This window comes from Nyctereutes procyonoides, unplaced genomic scaffold (genome assembly GCF_905146905.1).
Source record: "Nyctereutes procyonoides isolate TBG_1078 unplaced genomic scaffold, NYPRO_anot_genome, whole genome shotgun sequence".
Taxonomy (NCBI): Eukaryota; Metazoa; Chordata; class Mammalia; order Carnivora; family Canidae; genus Nyctereutes; species Nyctereutes procyonoides.
In genome coordinates, this window is record NW_026575136.1 from 36044903 (window position 1) to 36070159 (window position 25257).

The 25257-nt window shown below is 50.4% G+C and overlaps 1 protein-coding gene across 2 annotated transcripts in view; it reads left to right on the top strand.

Annotated features, from left to right (window-relative positions):
- Positions 1–22925, top strand: part of LOC129495494 (teashirt homolog 1) — a 76482-nt gene extending 53557 nt beyond the window's left edge. For both annotated transcript variants that reach the window (XM_055303054.1, XM_055303053.1), the window contains exon 2: positions 18372–22925. In XM_055303054.1, coding sequence (XP_055159029.1) covers positions 18372–21556 — 3185 coding nt within the window. In that variant the 3' untranslated portion in view covers positions 21557–22925. The remainder of the gene's footprint in view (positions 1–18371) is intronic.
- Positions 22926–25257: the final 2332 nt, after the last annotated feature.

Sequence of the window (25257 nt, forward strand, 5' to 3'; positions counted from 1 at the left end):
TCAAGTCTCTCCTCTGTTCTAGAATTCTCTTTCCAAGTAAGACTAGCATATGCCAAGCGGTAGCTCTTTGAAGGAGCCCTTGGGACTTGAAAAGCCATCGACTGACTTAGAGATCATATACAACTGGGCCTCCATGCAACAGTCAGGATTTAAGAGTCCTTTTGCAAGCCGTTCACGTGAGCCAGACATGGGGCCTGTGTAACAGGGAGGCAGCTTTGTGGTGTCGAGCTGCAGACCCACCTTCACTGGGATTTTAGTGAACAGAGACCTAATTCGTCTGTGGAAAGAATAGTAATTATCACCGTCCTCCAGGAGAACACTGAATGATAGGAGAAACAAGTCTCAGGCTTATATTCTGTTGAAACATAAGGATGTCCTTTGAAAGCCAAAAAGTGGGACGAAAATTGCGCAGTTTAGATTTTCTTTTGGCTCCTATCTGCAGACTGCAATTGATGGCACTTGAGTCAAGAAGTATAGTCGCGGGTGCCTATCGATCACCTGCAGGACTTGTGCCCTGAGTCTGGGAAGGACTGCTGCGTGTCTGCTCAGTGCAACGTGGAGCCTTACAAATGTCAGATCTGGTTAAGCCCCTGGCAGTGTTGACATAAAGAATATTATTTAAAGTTACTAAAATTTGATGAAGCTTCTAAATTTAATCTGCACTGCATTGTGCACCAGAATTAAATTGCAGGGGAAAAAGATGTGGTTGCAATGTGTGTTCCAAAATGACTTGTCATAATTAATTTTTGTTTTTAACCAAACAAATTAGAACACTTACAAATTTTTCTGATGTAGCCAGAAAGTTTTTATTTTTGGTGTGGATTTGGCGGCTCTGAAAATTGCTTCATTCCCTAGACTTCAGTGGACACAAATTGCATGGTTCTTTTTTTTTTTTCTTAAAATGGATGTACACCATGAATACAGAAATATTAAGATGTTTTCCCTGGGAGGAGACCTCGTTTTACATTGCGGTTCTGCCCACAGCCCTCCACAGGCCCATCCGGAGCTGCCTTCTCCTCGTCTTGAATAAATGATGTCAACAGAAGATCTAAGTTCATGCCACATTTCAGACACATGGGATGGGCAGAGGGACAAGGAGCCTCAGCCTCAGGCCCACCCCACATGGGCCAGGCTGACTTTGGAGGTGCAGGTGGAGCGCCAGGCAGAGGTAGGAGGGCTGCTCTGGCTTCCAGAATGCAGACAATGGCAGGGCTTCGGTGTGGGCCCTGCAGCCCAGACGGGCTCAGGCTTCCTGTGTCTGCATTAGGGGGAAGGCTGCAGGTGGGAGAAGAGAGAGGAATGAAGGAGCGAGACACCTCCCCTGAGGGCGCACTAGCACACGCGGGGGAGTGTAGCCCCCTTAGGGATGCTGTCGCCCCTTAGTAGGGAGAGGAAGCTGGGCAAAGACATGTTGCAAGTGGGCACTCACTTCCTAAAGGTGGCCTCTTGTATGCATACTCAGTTCTGACGTGAGCTGGAGCAGAAGAAAGATGGGGAACATTTTTGCACATGTGGAAATGCATAAAATTGGGCATTCTGCAACAATAACAGCGCCACATCCTGTGTGACATTGTCCCTCGCCTTACAGACCCAGGGGAGGCAGGGCTACACCTTCCAGCTGTAACTTCCAGATGAATCTCAGGGACAAGGTTAGAGCCCCTCCCCCCAGTGCGGGTTTCCTTAAGGAGCAGTGAGGATGAGGGGCTTATTAGTACCATAAATCGCCTCTCCTGCCAGTCAAACATGGAGCAATGCACGACATGATACTGGCCATTTCAGTGCTGGAATATAAATCACTGAAGATTAAATTATTAGATAATTTGGAAACTTAACAGTTTGCATTTTGCACTTCCAATTGTTTTGCTGACTTGCACTTTTCTTGGCTGTCCGGGATTTTATTAACCGTCTTTAAGACATCTATCACCTCCTTCCTCTTCATTTTCCAATGGGCAAATTTTCCCAGGAAGGAGAGTTGTTGCAGTGGTGATGCCTTGCAGTCGCTGCTCCAAAAAGATTGCTGTATTTTCATTGACATGCAGTGCATTACCATAATTGGCTTTTCTACATGATAGGAGAGAGGAAATAATAATGTCATTTTATTTACAGCCAGAGTGTCGCTTTATGAGACTTCTCCAAGTTTCTGCCATGCTGTGTAGGTCAAATGACATCTTTTGATCTGTTCTGTCCAAAGACATCAAAGCTGAGTGGCATGTAATGGAGACCTAGTGACAAACCAAATCTAGAAAAGAAATAAGACTGCCAGTTTCCCATTAAACAGCCTGCTAAACAGCACAGCTTCCCCGTGTCGGCTGCGAAACCACTCTGACCACCTAAATCAGGAGAATGAAAGGAAGCTGAATTGGACATTAGTACTGCAAATGACTGCAGTGATTGTCACGACCGCCCTCCCCCCGAGCCCCCTCCCCACCCAAAAATCAGCAAGCAAACCATGCGAGTCACAGTGGGGCTGCTCTGCGCCCATTCGTTTCTCTCCTGCCACTTGCTGGTTTTCTGATCTGGTTTATTTAGGTTTGACATCAGCCAAATGGTGTAGCAGGACATCTCTGACAGATATTCTTACTGATTTAACGGGAGGCACCACTCAGGAAAGATGGATCTTCTGAGACAGGATTTTGGAGCGCTGCTTTGCCCCTTTCCCACCCGTTCTCTTTTCCTTTATGATCCCTGGTTTAGAGTGTTGCTCCCATGCACAGCCGAATCCATTAGGGCCGCCGGAACTTTTGAGGAAGTGTGAGTGACGCAGGGGGAGGCCCGGTGTCTACTGCCACACACGGCGGGGGTACGGGCTTTGTGTTTTTGCAGGACTTTTAAACAGGCATTTTATACAAGAGGTTGAGAAACGAGGTGGTTTCTGGATCCAAACAGTGAGGTTCACCATCCCAAGTGATGGGGCTGCCTGGAAATTTATGCCATTTGTATGAACAGAGCAGCATCCTCACTGCATCCCTCTGCATCCCCTGGATTTGGGTTAAACACAGTGTCTGCTCCTTCTTAATTGCTCACCCCAGCTGGTCACTATCACACAGAGGTTTGCACCAGGCTCCATGAGAGCTGCCAGAAGCCCAGGTCTGCCAGGATACGGTCACAGGCTCAAGGAGACCCGGCCCAGCAGGAGGGCAGCTCACTAGGCCTGGGATGACCTGTGCCCAGATGGGAGGGTCCGACAGGGCTGGCAGGCGGCCACACAGAACCCGTTCTGCAGTGTAGGGAGGCCCTGGGGTGGGCGGGGAGGGCACTTGCTGGAAGGAGCCTGGGTGGGCGTGGTTGGAAACAGATTTTTTTTTTTTGATTCTCCCCCTTTTTTGATAATGGTAAAATGCACACAGTGTGTGACTTACCACTTTGTTCAGTGGCGTCTACGCTGTTGTGCAACCACCTCGACCATCCATCTCCAGAATGTTTGCATCTTCTCAAACTGAAACCGTTCCCCAGCGAACACTAAGCCTCCCGGCTCTCCCCTCTCCCCAGCCCCTGGCTGCCTGTGCTGCTTCCTGCCTCTGTGATGAGCCTGGGTCAGCTGGAGACGGGTCCCGGTGGGGCTCTGCGGCCGTCCCGCGGGTGGCAGGCCCCGGGACGGCTGTGCCCTTAGCCTGTCATGGCTGATGCAGATGAACACAACTTGCAGGCAGAGCTGCCCAGGAGCCGTTTTGCTGACCTTCATGTAGATAAAGATCTGATTTTACAAACAGCATATTCTGAAGACAGGATTCATTTTAAACTCATGCCACTTACAGTTCCCGATAGAAACGGTTCCGTGTGCGGTAGGATGGGCGCGTGTCGGAGCCTCGCCCTGACATCGGCTGCCAGGGAAGACTCTGCCCCGTAGCCTGCTGCCTATGTGCTCTGGGGCAGCTCACGGAATCCCTGTGCCTCAGTGTCCCCACGCGCAAGTGGATCATAATAGTGGGCTTTCTACTTACTTTGCTAGAGAGCCTAACACAGTTAATAAATGCAGAGCACTTAAGATAGTGTCTGGTCTGGAGAAAGGGTTCGGCAAATACTACCTGTTATTAGTCAAGAATATTTTAATCCAAAGCATATTGCTGGTTGAGCAGATATTCCTTGGGTTTGTAATGTTTACCCAAGAACGAGCAAGTTATTTCTTTCAAAATCAGAGTATATTATGAATCCTCCCAAATAAATGCATTTCTAGCGTGCTGAAAAAAGTCATCCTCTCAACCTAGAATACATCCTCTCAACTCAGAATACATTTTGTTCCTGTTTGGGACCAGATTTCAGTGTTTCCATAGAAAAATGCTTCTGGTGATCACGGTGGGCTCTCACCCCTTCTGCAGAGAACATGTTCACGTGTGCGTACCTTTTTCTTTTCAGGCTACCGTCGTGGGTGTTTGAGCACTGGTGACGGTCAACACCTTTTTTTTTTTGGCGTTGCTAATTTCTGCTGTCTAATCCCCTCCCGTAGGGTTGTTAAGATGTGATGTGCTTTCTTTCTCCCTCTGAATATTCTCGTTCCCTTTTCTTGGCTTAATGATTTTAACGTGCGCAGCATTTCTTTCCAAGTGGTTTTGTCCCCAGAACCAATGGAGACAGAGAGGGAGAGAGAAACCCGGCAATGATGAAGTTGGGAGTTGAGTTTCCTTTAGCTGCTCTTAGTGAGAAAGGCTGTTCCTGTGGGAACAGTTGGAAGAGAATTTGTTTTGTCTTTTATGCTCCACCAATGAATCTTTTATTTTAAAACCTTTGCCTAGAAATTGTCAAAACTTGCACATTCTCCAGGAATCCTACCTGCAGCCACGGCACCTAGGGATGGGGCCACTGGGTAGACTCAGGATGCCACACTTGGCCTTCACAAGAGACCAGAGAGCAAATGGCCTTAGACTGAGTAGCAATTGCTGCTTTTGTCCAATTTCTGAAAGGGAAAAGTAATAACTAGTTTAAGGGCCCTGAGTCCCATCCCCTCCCCCCCAATTATGTGGGGCATCCTTCCAGCCTCTGCTTTGGATCTCAGCGAGAAACATGCAAAGGATGCGCCAGGCTCACACCTAGATGGGGACTCCAGAGCCTCTTCCATCTTTTTAGCCAGGAGACTGTGTCTCCAGCTCCACTTAAGGATGCAAATGAAGAGTGAAATCCATGCACCTGCCGAATTCGCTTCTCCGGGTGCCCCAGGCATCCCGGGCCTGCAGTGTGCCTGCGCCCCATCCCTGGTGTGCTCAATAATGCAGCAGGATTTTGCTCCACCAAAGTGTCACCTGTCTAGGTGAGTTGTGCCACTGTCTATGTGAAGTGACAGCCATCTTTGAGTACCAGCGTCTTTAACTGACTTCTCTTTCATCATTCACGTTGGAAAGGTAACATTTTCGACAAGGTTGTTTCCTCTCCCCATCCTGTTTCTCCCCATCTCCTCCCTCTCCTGTACCCCTCCCCACTCTCTGAGCGCACCTGATCAAAACATCATCCCTGACAAAGGTTTGCCTTCTCCAGATTAAATGAGCCCAACTAGCCTGGGAATTTTCATGAAGAAAGCAAGTGCAATGCTGATGTGCAAAGTTAATGAATCTGGTAACCGAACATTATTGGGCCTGGATGAGATGATCTAGCCCCGTTCATCTCCTCACACTGGCTGTAAAGAATGTATGGAAGTCAGTTCTGTGGCGTGATTCTAACATCGGTCCTGCCCCATCATGGCAATTTGTATAAGTAATGGAAACAGGTTAAATACTTCCATTCCGATGTTGCCAGCAGGGATGAAAATGAACATTTCAGTGGAATCATCTCAACAGGGCAGAGTGGGGAGGGGCCTGCATTGAATCATCGCCATGCCTTTGGTGGTGGAGCCCTAAGGAGATTGCCCCATGTGTGCACACGTGTAGGTCAGCGGCGAGAAGAAGAAGGCCCAGGGGTCGTTGGAGATTAGCACTCGGCCGGGGGGGCACTGTGGCCCCCATGCACATGCTGCTAACCGCACGCTGTCCCTTCTGAGGGGGCGCAGGGGGCTCTTCTCTCCCTCTGCTGGGTGGCCCACAAGGGCTATCTTTGGCTGGCGAAACCCAAGGGTGGTCTCTCGATGCTTCTAGAACCTGGTCTCGAAAGCTCAAAGGCAGGGAGGAGAACCCATGTTTTCCTCACTTCCCTGTAATTATAAATGGTCAGCTTCTGGGATTTTTTTTTTCTTTGCCTAAATAGTCACTCTACATCCTCAGTTGCCTATGCGGAGATGAGCCATTTTATTTGAATAGTTGCTGTTTCCTATTTAAAAAAAAATTGAAACTGGTTCGTTTTTCACTGTGTTCTAACGTTACCTTATGTCTAGGGAACATATCACAGTGTCCAGCAAGAGACACACTCAGTTATGCCGGGTGTCCCATAATGTCCTTGTCAGTTCAGGTAGGTGGATGTGGATTATTCGATAGGTTTTCATAGTAAAATGCTGAACGCATACACTGTATTATCCAGGATCATTGCTGTCCTCCAATCTAGACAATGTCACTTAAAATCCAGGTGTATAGAACATGGCAACATTGAGTCAGCTAGCCTGTTGTGCGAAAGGCCAATATTGGGTGATTCCAGATAGCTAGATTGGGGGTCGGGGCAAAACGGAGCATCTTTTATTGGAAGGACACATCTTTCGCTTTATATTAGGATATTTTGTTTTCAGGTGGGGCCAGACGTGGTGGGGTGCTTGTTACCTGTGTGAATGGGGATTTTCAGTAACCTGCTGGATTTTGAGGCACAGATTTAAAGCTGACTTTTAGAAAGCAGGTCCTGTTCCGGGGAAGGCCTTTCTGTCACTGTTGCTTCAGCCCTTCGGGCAAGGCACCCACTCTCCTGTTCGTCTATGAGAAACAAGAATAGCGAGCAGTCACATTCCTCCTGCGCGATAGGAAACAGGGCAGTGCAGGAGAACCCCTTTCTGTCGTGCGTAATTGGGGTGGAGATTAAGACGCAGGCTAGGGGATTGGAACCTAATTGCTCAGAGCCGGTGTTATTAAGACTCGAGGGAATTTGGAACTTTTCTGCATTTAGCCATTAAAAAAACAAATACAGCTGTCACTTCTCACCATTCTTAAAATGACTGTTGAATAGAGCAAATCTTGTTTTCTTGAAAGAAACAAAGATGTTTTTAAAAATGTTGGGCTGCAATTTGAGAAATATAATTTTTATCTAATTTGCCAAAGATAAGATGTTTGTGCCTCGTTGTATAATTACAATTTGAGATGAAAATATTTTTTTTCAGACAATATGTGTATATTTACATTGTAAAGCAGCAGGGCACACGTTGTTGGTGTCAGATGAAACTCTAACAGGGACCATATACATTGCCTTATGTCCACTTGCATTAGAATGCACAGAATTTCATGTTGCTTAAGATGACAGCACATCTTTAGGGACACATTGGCATCCAGAAGGCACATTTTATGACAAAAAATATTAACAAGATTTAAATTTTTTTTTGAAAAAGTGAAATCTAGCCATATGATCTGGTTGTTTTGTTCCCATTTTGGGAATGATAAAGTCTATGTATTTTTCATTTTTTATTCATTCACACATGCACATGTTTACATGCATGCACACACACATTCACACACATGCACATGTTCACACGCACAGACACACTCACATGTCCACACACGCATGTGTGTACACACATGTACATGGTCATGCATGCACACACACATGCGCATGTTCACGTGCACACATATCACACATGCACACACCCACACACATTCACATGCACACATGCACACACCCACACACATTCACATGCACACATGCACGTACCCACACACATTCATATGCACACATGCACGCACCCACACACATTCACATGCACACATGCATACACACACACACTCACAAATGCACACACACGCACAAAGCTGGCAGCCCCTTCCCTCCTGCATCACGGGTGCTGGTATGTGCTTATTCCGATGTACTGTACGGCTACGAGGCGTGTTCTCCTGCTGAGAGCAGGACACACTGCGTGTGCTCCGAGTGTCACACTCCACACCGCGTGCTAGGCTCCAGAAGGGCGGGGGGATGATGGCAAAGTTGTTTTGACACAAAAAAAGTGGCAGAAGATGATTTGGAGTCTTTGTTTTATTTGATAGGGAGAAATGTCATTTATTTCTGTAAGTCATTGTAAAAGGAGGATTTTATACAGCAGCTACCATTTCCAAGCTTACTCATTCATCAGATTTCCACGAGGGGGGTGGTGAGGGTGGAGGGGGGCTGGCGGCACTGAGTCGGGGGTGAGTGGAGCACACGCAACGGTGTGGAGCTGATTCTGTTTTCTGTGAAACAGTGAGCTGCTCTCATAAAAATCTCCTCGGCTAAGAAATTATATTCATTCACCTTGTGAAGTATATCGTTCTCACAGTTTCATCACTAGAAAGAAAACAAATACTATATTTTGGTACATTTGTACCCATATGGATTTTTTAGAAAGTCGTAGCTTGTAGTAAAAACAAAAGATCATCACAAATAATTGCCTAAACTCAGAAGTTTTTGAGTCAGTGCCTCTCTGACTCTGCCTGGGTAAAAATTTTTAAAAAGGCATCTAGAAAAGCAATTATGAGAATTTACTGATAGTAATAGACATAAACCCCTTTACTATGACTAGAGAATGATACTTTTGGTCATGGTGGCACGGATGTCCCTGTGGTTTGAGCACCATCGTTACTCATGGTTTCCAGGAAGTCGGGGGTTGTGTGACCTCATATGAAGCTGCCAGTCAATGTAGAGATCCTTATGTGGGATACTGGAGCTCATGGTGTGTCCCACTAGTGCACAATTTCTCTCTGGCCCCCATGTACTTAAGGACAGAAAGTCTCCTGACTCTGGTTGGAGTCAGCCCATCATCCACACCTGCAAGTCTACGTGTCTCCCTGCACCTGTTCCCCAGAAGTTGAAGTTAACCATTTCTCCTCGTCCATCCTGTGTATTTTGAGAATTAGACACTGGATTTGAAAGTGGGGACATGCTTCGGAGATGTGATCCTTGGGTGGGGTTCAGAAGCCATAAAACCCTTTCTCCATCCTGGCTCACTTGTGTGTCCCGATGGCCCTGCTCCAGGAGGTGGTGTGCAGGGGTTCACTCCATGACAGGAAACCTGGTTGAGGAACCACAGGGGTGCACCACGTGCAATGCTGTGGGGTGAGTAACCAGATGGGGAGACGTTTGCTACTGGTTCTTTGTCATGGCTCTTGCATAGGGTGGATGGTGTGGGAATGAATAGGACTTGAGCTTGTGTCACTGTCACCCATTTGAGAGATATTTCAGGCATACGTCTCACCTCCTGATTTCCAAATATGGTCCATCGAAATGAACCTGACCCTCTCTGATATACATCCTTTCCGGTGTCGATGGTCAGGGATACCAGGTTGGAACCCGGTGTTTTGGGGCCGGTTTGCTGACATTGGGTGTGTAGGCCCAGACTCGTCAGGCTGCCAGACAACGCTGCCGTCCTTCCTCGGTGTGGAGGCGGGGACCGAGAACGTGACATCCCTATGCCTGGCATTGGGCATGCACCTGTTGGCGATTGCTAGCTTTTTAATTTGTGGAACAAGAGAACATTTGTACAGTCTACCAACCTACTGTTCAGTGGCCGTAAAACCCACATGTGTTTTCTCAGGTCCAGAGAAGAATTATTGACTCCTTGCTCTTCTCTATTTTAAGATCTAATTTTGCAGGGTTCTCATATGCTTTTCCTCTATTTCTTCATGACATCACAGAAAATCAGTGAAAGTTTGTAGTCTCTTTAATCAGGTTTAAGCTTTAATTTGTGCTGTCTCACTGGTTTGGTTGCATTACTAGAACGGGCATATAAGGCTAATACCTGGTGTGCTCATTGAGAGAAGCCTCAAAAGGGGGTCTCTTCTTCCTCATTTAACTCGACACTGAATTCTGGGGCAGTGAGGAAAAGAAGAAATTACAGTTAAGGAAGTTACCTGTGGATTCCTAATTAAAATTAGGGATGGGTAAAAATTATAGGCCATTCTGTTTACAGACTCTGCTGTTCTTAAACATGGCTTCTATTGGGTTTTCAATGAAGAAATGATTCCAGTATAAATCAGGTGGTGTAGCAGACCAGTACATTAGTGATTGGTACCAGGCAATTAAAATCTGCCAAAGCGATAGAAAATTTTTTGCTACTATCACACGAGAGCAGAAGTGGCCTTTCAGCTTTGCTTGGCAGAGTGTCAACCTTCCTGCAAAAAATCAGAACTTATGTTCGTAAATTAACATATATCCTGCTTGTATTTTAATGTCCTTTTCAGAGTAGGAAGGAATGAGCTCTGTACCTATATCTGCTTTCTCTGTATTTTTTATTTCCCAATATATTCTAACTTTCATCAAAACCACCTGCTCTCTTTGTAACAGAGGTGAAGTAACTTTACAAGTGATCAATTATAAATTTGGAAGAAAGTGTGTTTTTGCAAGATTCTACAATGAATTGCAGCTGTACATTTATCACTTAGGTGTGTGTAAGACCCTTTTGTGAATTGGCCCCTTGGAGTAAATGTATTTTGATATAATGGCCATCTGTTCATGAGTATCACATTTGCCGGTCTAAAACCTAGTTTGATGTAGATAAACATGTAATTTGGTATGATTGTATAGTTTCACCAGGTGGCAATACGATAGCAAAGTTCGGTATTTACTGTAAGCCAGTAACCAAGCAGGGACGAGACCTGTGTTTGATGTTTGTCACTGTTAAATATCCATTTTCCTTCTTCACAGCCAACTCTCAATTATGCGTGCTAATGAGGAAAAGAGCTTGGATAAACAAAGTTTCCCAGCCTGATTCTTGTCATTTATTTCCACTGTCTCCCGCGTCAGGCCTCAGGAGGAGCTGCTAACCAGGAACCCCGGGTCTGCTCCTTGCCAGTTCCCACCCACCTTCTGTGCTTGGTTCCCTGGTGGAAGGTATAGTAAAATCAGAGAAAACTGCCGAAGGCCACACAGAGGGGCCTGGGTGATGCAGAAGGAAAAGAACTAACTTCCCAAATGATTCTCTCCTCTGAATTTTAAGTCTGGTCTGGTTGTTTAGTGCACCATCTACCCGGCGCTAAAGGCCAGAAATGGGCTGGCTCTCATTGGGACAAATGTTCCATATGTTGTTCCGATTGCTCAGAGGTGAGCAGAAGCTTGCAAGGCATGAGGGGAGGCAGGGGACCCTCTGACAGTTTAAGGGGATGGCCCCTCTGTGTGCACCGCCCAGTTTTCGTCTAAAGGGCCTGAGGAGAAGGCAGAGGGGCCAGCAAGCATGGACTTGGGCTTGGTAGTGACACGGCCATTTCCATGAGCACTCCCTAGAACCACCCCCTGCCTCAAAAACACCAGTAATTGTCATGAATCCACTCTGGGGAGACTGAGGCCCTGACAGGTGGGTGAGTGTGTGTGGAGGCCACACTGTCCATAGGTGACCGGGCTGGGGCTCCTGCCTGGGGGTCTCATCAGTCTGCCAGTCTGTCCCTTCCGTATGTCTGTCCTCATGTCATGAAAATGTTGGGTGTCTGTTCTTCAAGAGGGAACCATAGCAGTGGCCTCATTAGCCTGGACCATCTAGAGATAAGCAGGTGAAAGGTCACCCTCCCCCACCAGGTTCAGCCTGCCTGAGTCACCCCTTCCTTCCATCCCCCCTGCCCGTGCCCAACATTACTCTGTGCACCTGCCATGTGGGGCAGACGTGGCTTGGGGGGCCTTGTCTTGAACAGTTGGTTTTCCCATTACTTCTAATACAGATATGATGAAACCAAAAGCCCCCTTCCCTGCCTGAGTCTTGCTGAAGCCCGGTGTCCTGTTGGTCTTTCAGGTGCCACAGGGTGGGGATGGTGTAAGCATTTCCATCTTTAGCACTGCCCTGTCCTACAGGATCCAGTCTCTTCATCCTCCCCAGGCCCAAACTCTTACATTGAAACTCAGTAGGTTCTAGAGCCTTCTGAGGGCTCTGAACCTGGGATGTGAGTGTCCTTGGTCTGAGCCCAGATTTGGAAGGCAGGAGCCACTGGGGGAGGCCTGCAAGGAGTTCAAGCATTGTTTTGAAAGGGCCAGATCTGTAAGCGAGGCAGAGAGGGTCAGAGCCCAGCCCTGACCCTGGGGAGGGAGCTCCGGAAGGTCCATCCATCAGCTGCCCAGTAGTTAGGTGAAGAAGAGGGCAGATTAGGGGGCAAGTGCTGGGTGGGTGCTCGCTGTTGGTGGGCATACAGGAGGTGCTGTTCCAGGAGTTTTATTATGTTCATTGTCGTCATTAGTGCTGGGGCCTTGGAGCCAAGTCAGTCCTTGAAGGGTCTCGGGATAGAGGTCACAGGGGTCAGGGAGGCTGGCTTGTTCGCTTACAGTATCAACCTGGACATTCTTTGAGCTCCCCCACACCTTTGTCTGTGTGGAAGTTGAATCGCTTGCACCTGTTACTGGCTGTGGCCATCCCATCTCCTGTCCTCGTGTGACCGTGAACACCCCAACTGCACTGCGGCTGGTGGGCCGGTGGAATGGGCCACTGGGATGCAGATCACTTGCTTGCATGGACATGCTGTCTTCAGAAGCTAGTTTTACCTGCCCATCTCGTCCTAGGAGGGAGCAGAAGGGTATCGCGGTGCGGGCGCAGGACAGGCGGCCCCCTGCTGCCTCTCTGGGTCCAGGCTTCCTCCGGCCCCTTGCATGTGAGCATTGAAATGTGAACTCAGTCACAGGTAGGTCAGTGGGCTGAAACAGCGTGGGAGATAGCAAGATAGCAAGGGGGAGACCAACTTGCCAGGGCCGACAGACCGGAAGTCGGTAGTGAAAGTGTAAACCCAAGGTTCTAGGACAGGAACGTTCTAGAAGGCTGAAGAGGTGCAGCATGATGATGGTTGAGCTGGTGGGCTGAGGGCCACTGGAGAGGCCCTGTCACCTGCACTCGTCCTGGTAGGGTGGATGGGGGACCCACTGGGGGACCCTCTTACCAGAACCCACATATAGCGGCACTCCTCATTGTTCTAGCCACCCTTTATTTTTTATTTTTTTTATTTTTAAAGATTGTATTTATTTATTCATGAGAGACACACACACAGAGAGAGAGAGAGAAGCAGAGACACAGGCAGAGGGAGAAGCAGGCTCCCTGTGAGGACTCCGATACGGGACTTGATCCCAGGACCCTGGGGTCCTGACCTGGGCCAAAGGCAGATGCTCAACTGCTGAGCCTCCCAGGCATCCCCTATTCTTCTTCTTCTTCTTCTTCTTCTTCTTCTTCTTCTTCTTCTTTCTTCTTTCTTCTTTCTTCTTTCTTCAACATTTTTTGAGAAATAATGATTAACAAAGCCCTCTGCATGTTTCTGCCCCGGGCTGAGCCCTGCCCTTCCCAGGCCCCCTACTCCCAGGTCCCCCTCACTGCTAGGTGCTCACTGCAGGTTTGCCGAGTGGTATGAGGTAGCTCATCCTTGTTTGTTGAGCTGAAGACCCTGGAGAAGATTTTGAAGATAGAGATATTGATCAAGGGCCACATCGCTCAATGTAACCCATAGATACTTATTATCTAGGAAAAAAAAACCACTATTTTTTTAACAGAATTTTCCCCGTGTACCATGTATACAGTTTCATCTTTTCTTTCCTCACTTAAAGAATGTCCCCATGCCACTAAAGATACTTTTTCATGTTTGAATAATAGTCCACCATCGGAATAACCTACAAAGTCACTTAATTATATTGTATTGTGGAAGACTTAGAGCATGGCAAATTTTGCATGGAATAATATTAGAAAGGACATCTTGGTGCACAAAGTTTTTTAATATTTCATATTACGTTCCTGGCTATATGTCCAGAAGTAAAATTATCGAGCCCAGGAGTGACAGCATTTAAAAATCTCTCCTCTTACTTCTGCTGAGACCTCCTCGGTTGTACCCCATGACTGGTGTTGAGAGGTGTCCATGTACTCCCCACGGAATTTCTGTGGGTCACTGGTGCTCAGAGCACCTCCAGGACATGTTTGCTGGTGTTGGGAAGCTGACAAAGGGCAGCAGGTGCATCGCAAGGTGGCGGGGTAGAAGGACCTGCCCCGGGGCTCAGGTGACGCAGATGGTGCCTCTTCCCTGTGTGACCTCAGGGAAGCTGGTTGGCTTCCCCGGGACGTGGCTTCCTCATCTGCAAAACAGGCATTTCAGTGATGCTGCCTTGGAGGCCTGTGGGGTAAAATGCGGTGATAAAACGACCTCGGCCATTGGGGTGGCAGGCGGGGTGGCCCTCAGCAGTGTCAGCACACTGAAAGCCCCCAGCTTGACAGGGGACAGGGAAGTAAACATCTCCTAAGTCTTCGGGGGACGGTGGATCCTGGCAGGGATTAAGGGAGGCATCATGATGGAGGTGACACCTGAGCCTCCCCTCGAGGATGACTGTTGTTCACAAGGTGGGGTGGGGTCCTGCGTGGGGCTGGGTTGTACCCAAGGCTGGACGTGTGGCCGGGGGAGGGCCCCTTGTGGGGATGTGCACCCCCTTCCCAGGGCATGACTTTAATGGAGTTTTACCTCTGGGATTGCGAGAGCGGGGGCCCGGGGGGCCCGGAGGAAGAAGGCTGCTGCTGCGGCAGGTGGTGGGCGGCAGGCGGCCTGCGGTATTGAGCTCTGGGTGCAGTCTGGATGCTGAGAACGAGGACACCCCCGTTGTTCTTGTTTGGGCCGGTTTAGTAACAGCCGAGTTCGGGGATTCCTATTTCAGGAGAAAGCGTGCTGTGATTTGGTGCTGTGATTTGGGGAGGGGGCAGGAGGAACATTTTGTTGGCACATAATGGACTTGGGAGTGTCTGGAACACTCACATCATGACAAATGCGTGTCCTACCCGTGGGAGCTCCTTCTGTGCCAGACGCAGGCCTGGCTCCAAGAACACACAGGGAATGTCACAGAGCCCCTGTCAGGTGCCGTCCCCTGGGAGGGCCTATGACCGGCAGGCCTGTTGGGGGACGTGGATTGGGTGGTGTTGGGCTTGCACCGGTGGACTTGGAGAACGGGCGAATGTCAACCAGAATGAGATGGCAGCGCCACAGGCAAGAGCAACAGAAGGGGGGCCCAGAGGGTCAGCTCGTGCCATCCTGGGAGCCCACGCGGTTGGGGTGGGAGGGACCTTGAAGTGGCCTCCCCTAGGGGCGTGAAGGTGGGCGTGCGGAGCCCAGGTCGGGGAAGCAGAGGGGCTTCTCCCCCGTGCCTGCTGGGGTCCCTTTCTGGGAGGTCCAGAGGGCAGGGATGTCAGGGACCCCTCCGTCCCACACCCCACCTCCTAGAAAACCGTGGCCACAGGTATCCAGGTGACAGAAAGGCTCACTCACCACCCATACCTCTTAGGAGGGCTTCGTCGTGGATGAGGCTGTGGATTGCTGTGTGCAGTTCCACCCAACACAGTAGTGATTGTTGCTTTGGGGCCATGGACTCATCAGTGACACCCCTCAGCTGCACCCAGGAGCTTCTGGGTGTGCCCGGCGCCACCTCAGGAAGAAGACAGACAGCGTGGGACTGAGTGGGGTCTGATGACATGCATCCTGCTGGGCCTGGGGGAGGGAGCGCCCAAGGGGTTAGGCTGATGCCAACGTAGTCTCGTCTGTGCCTTTGCAGAGCTGGAGATGCCGCCTCTAGGCTGGGGCTGGGGGCGCCCAACAAACCCTGGGAGCGTGATGGGGATTTCCCATTTCTGGGTTTCCGGAGCTGAGACAGGAGTGCCTTATGTGTTCTGCACACACTGATGGGTGGCCGCCGGGTGTGGACGGTGGGCAGCCTTGCCTCCATCCAGTGAGGACACAGACCTGCAGCAATGGGCCTCCCAGGCTGAGCCATTCTGGTTTGGGTAAAGCCTTTCCTTGAAATTAGTTTTGATTAATTGCCAGGGCATGAGTCGGGCTTTCATAGAAGCCGGTAGACCAGGTCTCTGAGGGTGATCCCAGTGGATCATCGTTTGGGGGAGGGTTGGAGGGCGGCTCAGGCACAGGCCAGCACACAGGGACCTGGCCCTGCGTCTTCAGATGGACTTCATCTGCCCAGACGGCTTCCTAGCCTCATGTGTCCCCTTTGGAACCCACAGAGATGGACCTCGGGGCCCTGGCCTGGCTTGCTAACAGGTGGGAGGCTGCCCAGGGCTCCTGGAGTGGGGCCCGGGCTGAGGACCTGAGCTTCAAACCGCCAGGACCCAGGACTATCCTGAGCCCTTAGTAATTAAAGACAAGATGAAGATGACATTCAACTTGGCAATCTTTTTTTTTACTTTATAAGCTTTACATTTCACAGTGGGGTGGGGGGGCTTGGATTGTCCGGAGTATCACCCAGGTGCCGGTGCCTGTAGCGACACCTCCTGCACTGTGGGTTGTCACGCTGGCAGCACGAGGCACTAACTGCAATGCCCAGGTTTGTTAGTGGACTGCCCTTCTGTGTGGAATTCAGCTGTGAAACACGTGAACGCTCATGCTCAGATGGCTCGATGCCAGCACGCAGGTGTGGGGAGGCATGGGCAGGGATGCCGAAGGCTCCAGCCCAGAGGGACTGCCCCGATGTCCGAGTCCATGGTGCTCCCCGGGCGTGCCCAGGGGTGCTCGCCACCACCCCAGCCTGAAGCCCTCCATGTGTAGGTGCCAGTACTCCCTCATCACGTCCTCCTGCCCCCGGCGTCCGCCCCTGGGTGGCCGCGATGTTCCGTCTCTCCTATCAACCATTCCTGAAGACGTGTGTGCTCTTTGCCTTGTTCCCTTAGGATCAGGCTCTGATAACGTGATAATGAGTGATCATATTTAATGAGACACCCCTCTTGCATCATCTCAGTGCATTTTACAAGGGGCTTCCTGGAAAATGTCTTAACCCCAAATTTCCCAAAGAACGCATAGAACACTAGTTCAACTAATTACTTTGTCCAAAAAAATTCAAAATACATAAAATTATATTGGTCAAATAAGTTAAGAGCTGGTGCCTGCAGTTAGCTACCCTTGGGAATGAACAAGATCTGTCACATACTAAAGGATTTCAAATGTCCTGTAGTAAAAAAAAAAAAAAAATCAGGTTTCATCCAATGATTCATGTGCCCTACAAAGCCCTCGTTCGTGTGACACCTGTCAGTGTCCTGTAGTTCCCTCCGGGAGGTGATGCCTTCAACCCCAGGGATCACTCTGCTGTGCACTTGTGGCTGGAGGGAGGCTGTCGTTGTGTATACTCCAGGCTCTGTTAAAATTTTAAAAAGGGTGTTTTTATTGTGGTAAAATCTTCATAATGTGGGAGTGAACCTTTTAAGCATCTTCAGGTGGACAGTTCAGCGGCTTTAAGGACACCCACACTGTCGTGCAGCCATCCCCACCATGTGTCTCCAGAACGTTTAATCTCCCTGGGGCTGATACTCTGTCCCCATGAAATGCTGCCTCACGTTGCCTTCCTCCAGTGTGGGTCCCTCCAGTGTGGGTCCCGAGTATCACCCTTTCCTGCCTGGCTCCTTCCACTCAGTGCAGTGTCCCTGTGGTTCATGCACGTTGTAGCAGGTGCCTGTCTCCCTGCTCTCCAAGGCTCCACGCTGTTCCGTTGAGTGTATACACATAGTTTTGTTCATCCATTCATTTATCAACAGGCGTTTGGGTTGTTTCCACCTTCTGGCTCTTGTGAATAAAGCTGCTTTGTCCAGCTGTGGCCCCGTGTCACCCGTCCGTCATCTCTGCGCAGGTGATATCTGCTTTGTCTGCACTGGGGGGCTGCTGGTGCTACTTTTTTTCTTTTCTTTTCTTTTTTTTTTTAAAGATGTCATTTATTTATTCATGATAGACACTGAGAGAGGCAGAGACACAGGCAGAGGGAGAAGCAGGCTCCTCGCAGGGAGCCCGATGCAGGACTTGATCCTGGAGTCCCAGGATCGTGACCCAAGCCAAAGGCAGACGCTTAACCGCTGAGGCACCCAGGCATCCCTTGTCCTTTTTAAGTGAAGACCAGAGTATTTTTATGGCTTGCCGTCGAGGAGGCTGTTTATTTTTGGAAAGCCTATGATACTGTCTGTGGAATGTCTTGCCCTGAAAGTTGACAGGTGCCACCTGCTGGGGAGGCATGAGGGACCCACACATCAATGAGGAAAGGAACAGCACCGGGGTGGAGGTGGCAGGGCTCCCCTTCCACCCCACCACAGCGGCCACCCTGATGTTTTTACGGAGGGGGCAGGTCCTGGTCCTCTGGGTGAGGCTCCCTTGCTGCCAGCGTACTCGCCCGGGAGGACGTGGATGTCGTCCTGGTCGAAACCTAATTTCCGTTGCAGCCATAGCGCGGGTTGTCCCAGAAAGCGGGGGGTAGCCTCGTAGCCTGGGAGCTTGGCTGAGAAACATCTTTTTAAAGATCATCTAACTGCTGGGGAGGCCGTGTCCTTGAAGATGATTGATTTCTCCTCACTGTGTTTCATTTTTCTCTCCCAGCTTATGTTCCCGAGGAAGAACTGAAGGCAGCAGAAATAGATGAAGAGAACGTGGAGGAGGATGGGCTGTCTCTGGACATCCAGGAAGGCGACTACGTGTGCAATGAGGACGCGGAGATCAAGGAAGCCCAGAGCTACCAGAACTCGCCCGTCAGCACTGCGACGAATCAGGACGCGGGCTACGGGTCGCCCTTCAGCGAGAACAGCGATCAGCTTGTCCACTTCAAAAGCTCGTCCTCCAGAGAAGAGAAGGAGGAGCCGCAGGCTGCAGACAGCGTCTCCTACCCCCAGGACAGCCTGGCGCAGATCAAGGCCGTGTATGCCAACTTGTTCTCTGAGTCCTGCTGGTCCAGCTTAGCTTTGGATTTGAAGAAGTCGGGTTCAGCCACCAGCACCAACGATGTGGGCCCGAAGGAGAGCACCACGCCCGCGCCCACACCCCCCACCAGTACGGCGGGCACCTCAGGCACCACGGCAAGCACCCCCAGCTCCGGCTCGGGCTCGGGCTCTGGGGGCGGCGGGGGCGGCGGCTCAGGGTACGACTGGCATCAGGCCGCCCTGGCCAAGACGCTGCAGCAGACATCGTCGTACGGGCTGCTCCCTGAGCCCAGCCTCTTCAGCACCGTGCAGCTCTACAGGCAGAACAACAAACTCTATGGCTCTGTGTTCACAGGTGCCAGCAAGTTCCGCTGCAAGGACTGCAGTGCCGCCTATGACACGCTAGTGGAGCTGACAGTGCACATGAATGAGACCGGGCACTACCGCGACGACAACAGGGACAAGGACTCTGAGAAGACCAAGCGGTGGTCCAAGCCCCGGAAGCGCTCACTGATGGAGATGGAAGGCAAGGAGGACGCCCAGAAGGTGCTCAAGTGCATGTACTGCGGCCACTCCTTCGAGTCCCTGCAAGACCTGAGCGTCCACATGATCAAGACAAAGCATTACCAGAAAGTGCCTCTGAAGGAGCCAGTACCGGCCATCACCAAACTGGTCCCTTCCACCAAGAAGCGTGCCCTGCAGGACCTGGCGTCACCATGTTCCCCCGAGCCGGCTGGGCTGGCCACGGACGCTGCGCCCAGCGAGGCAGCCAAGGACCAGAAGACCGCCAACCCCTACGTGACGCCCAACAACCGCTACGGCTACCAGAACGGCGCCAGCTACACCTGGCAGTTCGAGGCCCGCAAGGCGCAGATCCTCAAGTGTATGGAGTGCGGCAGTTCCCACGACACCCTGCAGCAGCTCACTGCCCACATGATGGTCACCGGCCACTTCCTCAAGGTCACCAGCTCGGCCTCCAAGAAAGGGAAGCAGCTGGTGCTGGACCCCGTGGTGGAAGAGAAGATCCAGTCGATCCCACTGCCCCCCACCACACACACCCGGCTGCCTGCCTCCCACATCAAGAAGCAGCCCGACTCTCCTGCGGGGTCTGTGCCCGCTGAGGACAAGAAGGAGCCCGAGAAGGACAAGGTGCCACCGGCGGCCGGCGAGGCGGAGAATAAGGTCAAGGAGGAGAGCGAGGACACCCCAGAGAAGTTTGAGCCCACCACCCTGTATCAGTACCTCCGCGAGGAGGACCTGGACGACAGCCCCAAGGGTGGGGTGGACATACTGAAGTCCCTGGAGAACACGGTGTCCACGGCCATCAGCAAGGCCCAGAATGGCGCGCCGTCGTGGGGCGGCTACCCCAGCATCCACGCGGCCTACCAGCTGCCCGGTGCCGTGAAGCCGCTGCCGGCCGTGCAGAGCGTGCAGATGCAGCCATCCTACGCGGGCGGCGTGAAGCCGCTGTCGTCGGAGCACAGCGCGCTGCTGCACTCACCTGGGAGCCTCACGCCGCCACCGCACAAGAGCAACGTGTCGGCCATGGAGGAGCTGGTGGAGAAGGTGACCGGCAAGGTCAGCGTGAAGAAGGAGGAGCGGCCTGCCGAGAGGGAAAAGGGCTCTCCGGCCAAGGCCGTATCCCCCGTGGCCAAAGAGAACAAGGACTTCCCCCGGGCCGAGGAGGGCAGTGGCAAAGTGCAGCAGAAGAAGGTCCCCGACGCCGAGGTGGCGAAGGCCAAGAAGGAGGGTGTGCCTGACGCGCACACGCCCAACGGCACCGAGCCCCTGAAGGCCAAAGTCACCAACGGCTGTAACAACCTGGGGATCATCACCGACCACTCGCCCGAGCCCTCCTTCATCAACCCGCTGAGTGCGCTGCAGTCCATCATGAACACCCACCTGGGCAAGGTGTCCAAGCCCGTGAGCCCCTCCCTGGACCCGCTGGCCATGCTGTACAAAATCAGCAACAGCATGCTGGACAAGCCGGTCTACCCTGCCACCCCCATCAAGCAGGCCGACGCCATCGACCGCTACTACTATGAGAACAGCGACCAGCCCATTGACCTGACCAAGTCCAAAAGCAAGCCCCTGGTCTCCGGCGCGGCCGACTCCGTGGCGTCGCCTCTCCGGGAGAGTGCGCTCATGGACATCTCCGACATGGTGAAGAACCTCACGGGCCGCCTCACCCCCAAGTCCTCCACGCCGTCCACCGTGTCCGAGAAGTCTGATGCAGACGGCAGCAGCTTTGAGGAAGCGCTGGACGAGCTGTCGCCCGTGCACAAGAGGAAGGGGCGGCAGTCCAACTGGAACCCCCAGCACCTGCTCATCCTGCAGGCCCAGTTCGCCTCGAGCCTGCGGGAGACGCCAGAGGGGAAGTACATCATGTCGGACCTGGGTCCCCAGGAGCGGGTGCACATCTCCAAGTTCACCGGGCTGTCCATGACCACCATCAGCCACTGGCTGGCCAACGTGAAGTATCAGCTGAGGAGGACAGGGGGAACAAAGTTCCTGAAGAACCTGGACACAGGGCACCCTGTGTTCTTTTGCAACGATTGTGCCTCTCAGTTCAGAACTGCTTCCACGTACATAAATCACCTAGAGACACACTTAGGCTTCAGCTTGAAGGATCTCTCTAAGCTGCCGCTAAATCAGATTCAAGAACAGCAGAATGTTTCGAAAGTCCTGGCCAGCAAAGCTCTGGGCCCAGTCGGGGCTGCCGAGGACGAGTTGGGCTCCACATTCCAATGCAAGCTTTGCAACCGGACCTTTGCGAGCAAGCACGCAGTCAAACTGCACCTCAGCAAGACCCACGGCAAGTCCCCCGAGGACCACCTGATCTATGTGACAGAGTTGGAAAAACAATAGCGTCCAGGTATGCAAGGGACCGCGGCACATTGCACTACACGTCCTCCTTGTACTGCACTAGGCCTGGCTGAGCCTCCGAAATCAGCCTTCCCTTTGTTGCCGAGCTGGCTGTCTGGACCTTGGTTTTTCTTACACATATTTTGTAGTTATATTTATATGCTCTTTGTCCGATTGTGCATGTTATTTTTCTTTTTCCGTGAGTCAAAGTCTGACCTTTATTTTCAACATCTGTTCTTGATGTTAAGCTATCTTTTGTAGGAAATAGTGGGGCACACTACTCAGAGACATTTATTTAGCAGAGAAGAAAGACACAAATAACAATGATAAAAAGACATCCTAAAATTACAAAGTTGCCATGACAATAAAGGTCATAGAACCTAGTAGTGTCAAATTTAACCCTTTGAGGACTGCAATTGCATTTCTGTGCCTTTCACTCAAAAAAGAAAAAAAAAAAAGGAAAAAAAGGCTTAAAGGCATTTCATTCAGATCAAAAGCTGTGTCAGACACAAAACTTATTTAATAATTAAAAAATGAGCTTTTATATGCAGAACTGGTTTGTGAAGGAAACATGCATGCAGCTGTTGGAAGATAGAAGGTTGTCTAGGACTCGTGGGGTTAGGAAGCCACAGCTTTACACATTGAAAACAAAAAAAACAAAACAAAAAAACCCACCACCACCACTACCACCACCACCACCACCACCACCACCACCACCACCACCACCAAACACCCCAGTTGCCACTATGCCCAAACCCTCTGGATGCTGAAAAAAAAAATGCCACTTTTGGCAAAAAAAGTATGCAAGCTATTATTTAAAAATGTGTAAAAATGCTATTTCTTTTTTTCCTGTAAAATACTGCGGTTTATAGTTATTTACAAATGTAAGCTTTGGTATAAGCTGACCTTTCTATAGCGTGCTGCATTGGTAAATGAAAAAACATGGGGCAAATGTTGGAGTCCTTTCCTTGTAAATTGCCAGCATCAGCTTAAAAACCCCTATATGTTACATATCGTACCATTTTAATCTATTCAACTTTCTTTGTACCTTCTGGCTGTATGCTTTCTCTTTTAACTTTTTATATTGTCATTTTATATTAAATTTCTGTGTATATAATGTAAAACCACAATTTTTGAATAAAATTTAGTTCCTGCAGCTTGATTTAAATAGAGAAATTTTACTGGCACCTGCATCTTTCCAGATGCATGTATATCAGACAAAAATAAATAAATGAAAACAAAGCAAGCAATGCACTATTAATTATACATTTTGATGTTCTATCATTAATATTGTACAGTACATTTTGGTTCACACAATTAAATCCACTGTTTTCTCAAATGTAAAATAAACCCACATGCAGTTCTTGATTTACATAGATTGTCATGTCGTCATTCTATTGCCTTTGAGAAGTTATTTCAGCGGCAAGAGGTATTGCTTATGCGATCGACCGACAAGAATTCTATTTAGAATCACCGTTTCATGATTTGTGTGCTGACATGCTCCGTTCAAATGATAAGTATTGCTTTTTTCCAGTATTGCATTTTTTAAAGATGATAATTAAAATGTTTAACTCCACTGGGTGCCACGGATTACTGAGTTTGGCCACCGAGTGATGGCTCTACTATATGTGCGTGGACCGGCTGCTTCCTTTTGGAGGATCCTCGTGGACCATTTGAAAGTGTTGGCAATGATCCTTCGTGTGAATCCAGGGACTCAGTGGGAGTGGGGGGGGGTGGAAGGGTGGGTCTGGCTCTAGCAGTGAGGACCCTGGGGAACTTGGAAGCAGTTTTGTGTTACTCCAAAGAGGAAAGCCTGATTTCTGCACGTCTAAAATGGCACAGTTTTGAAAAGCTGAGCTGCTTCTTACTTGTGTTTGGGACCAGCATTCCTCCTGGAGGTTCCTCTGGAGCACCGAGGGGCGCTGCCGAGCAGGCTGCCAGGACTCCTGGCTTGTGGGCCTCCCCAGCCCTCAGCTCTAGGGCTTTCTACATCAGGCTGCATTGAGGGGGGGCCCCAGCCTCTCCCCTCTCCACAAGCACTTACAAGCACGAGCGGGAAAATGTCTTTTTCTACCTTTTGCTTCAGTTTTCAGAAAATTCTATCCCAAGAAAGGTTAGGAGGCACAGTGCCATGTTCAGAAGCAGCTGGGCGCTGGCAGGGATGGCTCTGTGCTGGGTAAGGACTGAGGAGGGCAGGCCGGGGCACCGTGTTTTCATGGTCTTCGTGCTGATGCCCAGAGTGCCAGGGAGGCTGGCTACATGTCCCCCCACTTTCTCCATGGGGAGGTAGCTCTGTCCTTTAGGAGATCCAGCCATTTCGACATTTCGGTCCAATTACTGGGTGATTATGTACTTTGGGCTCAGGGGGGTGACAGAGAATAACAACGAGGCCTGTGGCAGGAGTGTGAGGTCTTTGCACGATGACCCTATGAAGTCCTGCCTGTTTTACCACAGGCCCACGTGTGAGTGGTTCTGTGATTTGCACCCTGGAGTTGAAAGAGCAGGTGCGGTGGTGTGAAGGGAGGTCAGAGTCTCGGGCAGGGTCCACTGGGTTCAGTCCCAGCGGGCAGCGGCTAAGGAGGCATCTGGAATCTGCTGACCACTGGGGCTTGGACCCAGAATTTGGGTTTTCCTTCCTTAATTTTTAATTTTTCTAATTCATCATCACACTGCTATATTGTCGTCCACCCTCGTTGTCATGGACCAGTGGATGGAGGGCTAAGTTCTCCTGTTAGTACTACGCTAGTTCCATGGAGGGGGCGCTTCCTGGTGCCTGGGACCTTTCTCAGTGCTTCACACACGTTACCACATTCAGGCCTCACACCTGTATTCAGAGGGCCCTTGCCTGCACGTGAGGAGCCCAGCGCAGCACAGACTTGCCCAAGGTCACGTGGCTTGGGAGAGCCAGAACTGGGCTCAGAGCCTGGGGAGCTCTGCCCAGCTCCCCATCACCCTCTTTGATGTGCCCTAAGTGGGGTCCGCCCTAGGCCCCTGGTGAGGGTGTTGCCGTGTGGGTGCTGGGCCTCTGTGGGCAGGGCCCCTGCCTCTCTCTGCTGAGCGGTCAGGTGACGCTGACGAACAGGATGTGGGCAGTCACCCTGAGCAGACGTGCACTCTTCAGTTCACCTCCAACTCCAGCCCACATCAGGTCACGAGACGGGACAGCTCATTCTCTTGTTGGATCTGAAAAGTAAGTTGAAATAATGTTTGTAATGCATGCAGTCATATTTGCAGCTTGAGCCTTGGGTCTAATAACTAATCTAATCTTTTTTTTTTTTTTCCCTGTAAGTGTGGGACTTTTAAGAGTTCAAGATCTTCCTCAGAATGTGGCTTAGGGGGTAGCCTGAGTGGCTCAGTCATGACCTGCCTTTGGCTCAGCTCATGATCCCAGGGTCCCAGGGTCCAGCCTCGCATCGGGCAGTGAGGGTGGGGGGGCCCTGCTGAGGAGAGAGCCTGCTTCTCCCTCTCCCTCTGTGTACGCACTCTCTCAAATAAATAAATAAAAATCTTTTTTTTTTTTAAAGAATATAGTTTGGGTGAGGATGGTCCTTGTTATTTCATCAATCTTTAAAGAGAATAAAACCTATAAAACAATGATAGGCAATAGTTTATCTAGGAGAAACAAGCTTTTAGGCATTGTAGGTGAAAAATGATTAAAAACTAAGATTTATGTCCCTGGATTCCTATGTTTGGTAATCTTTGAA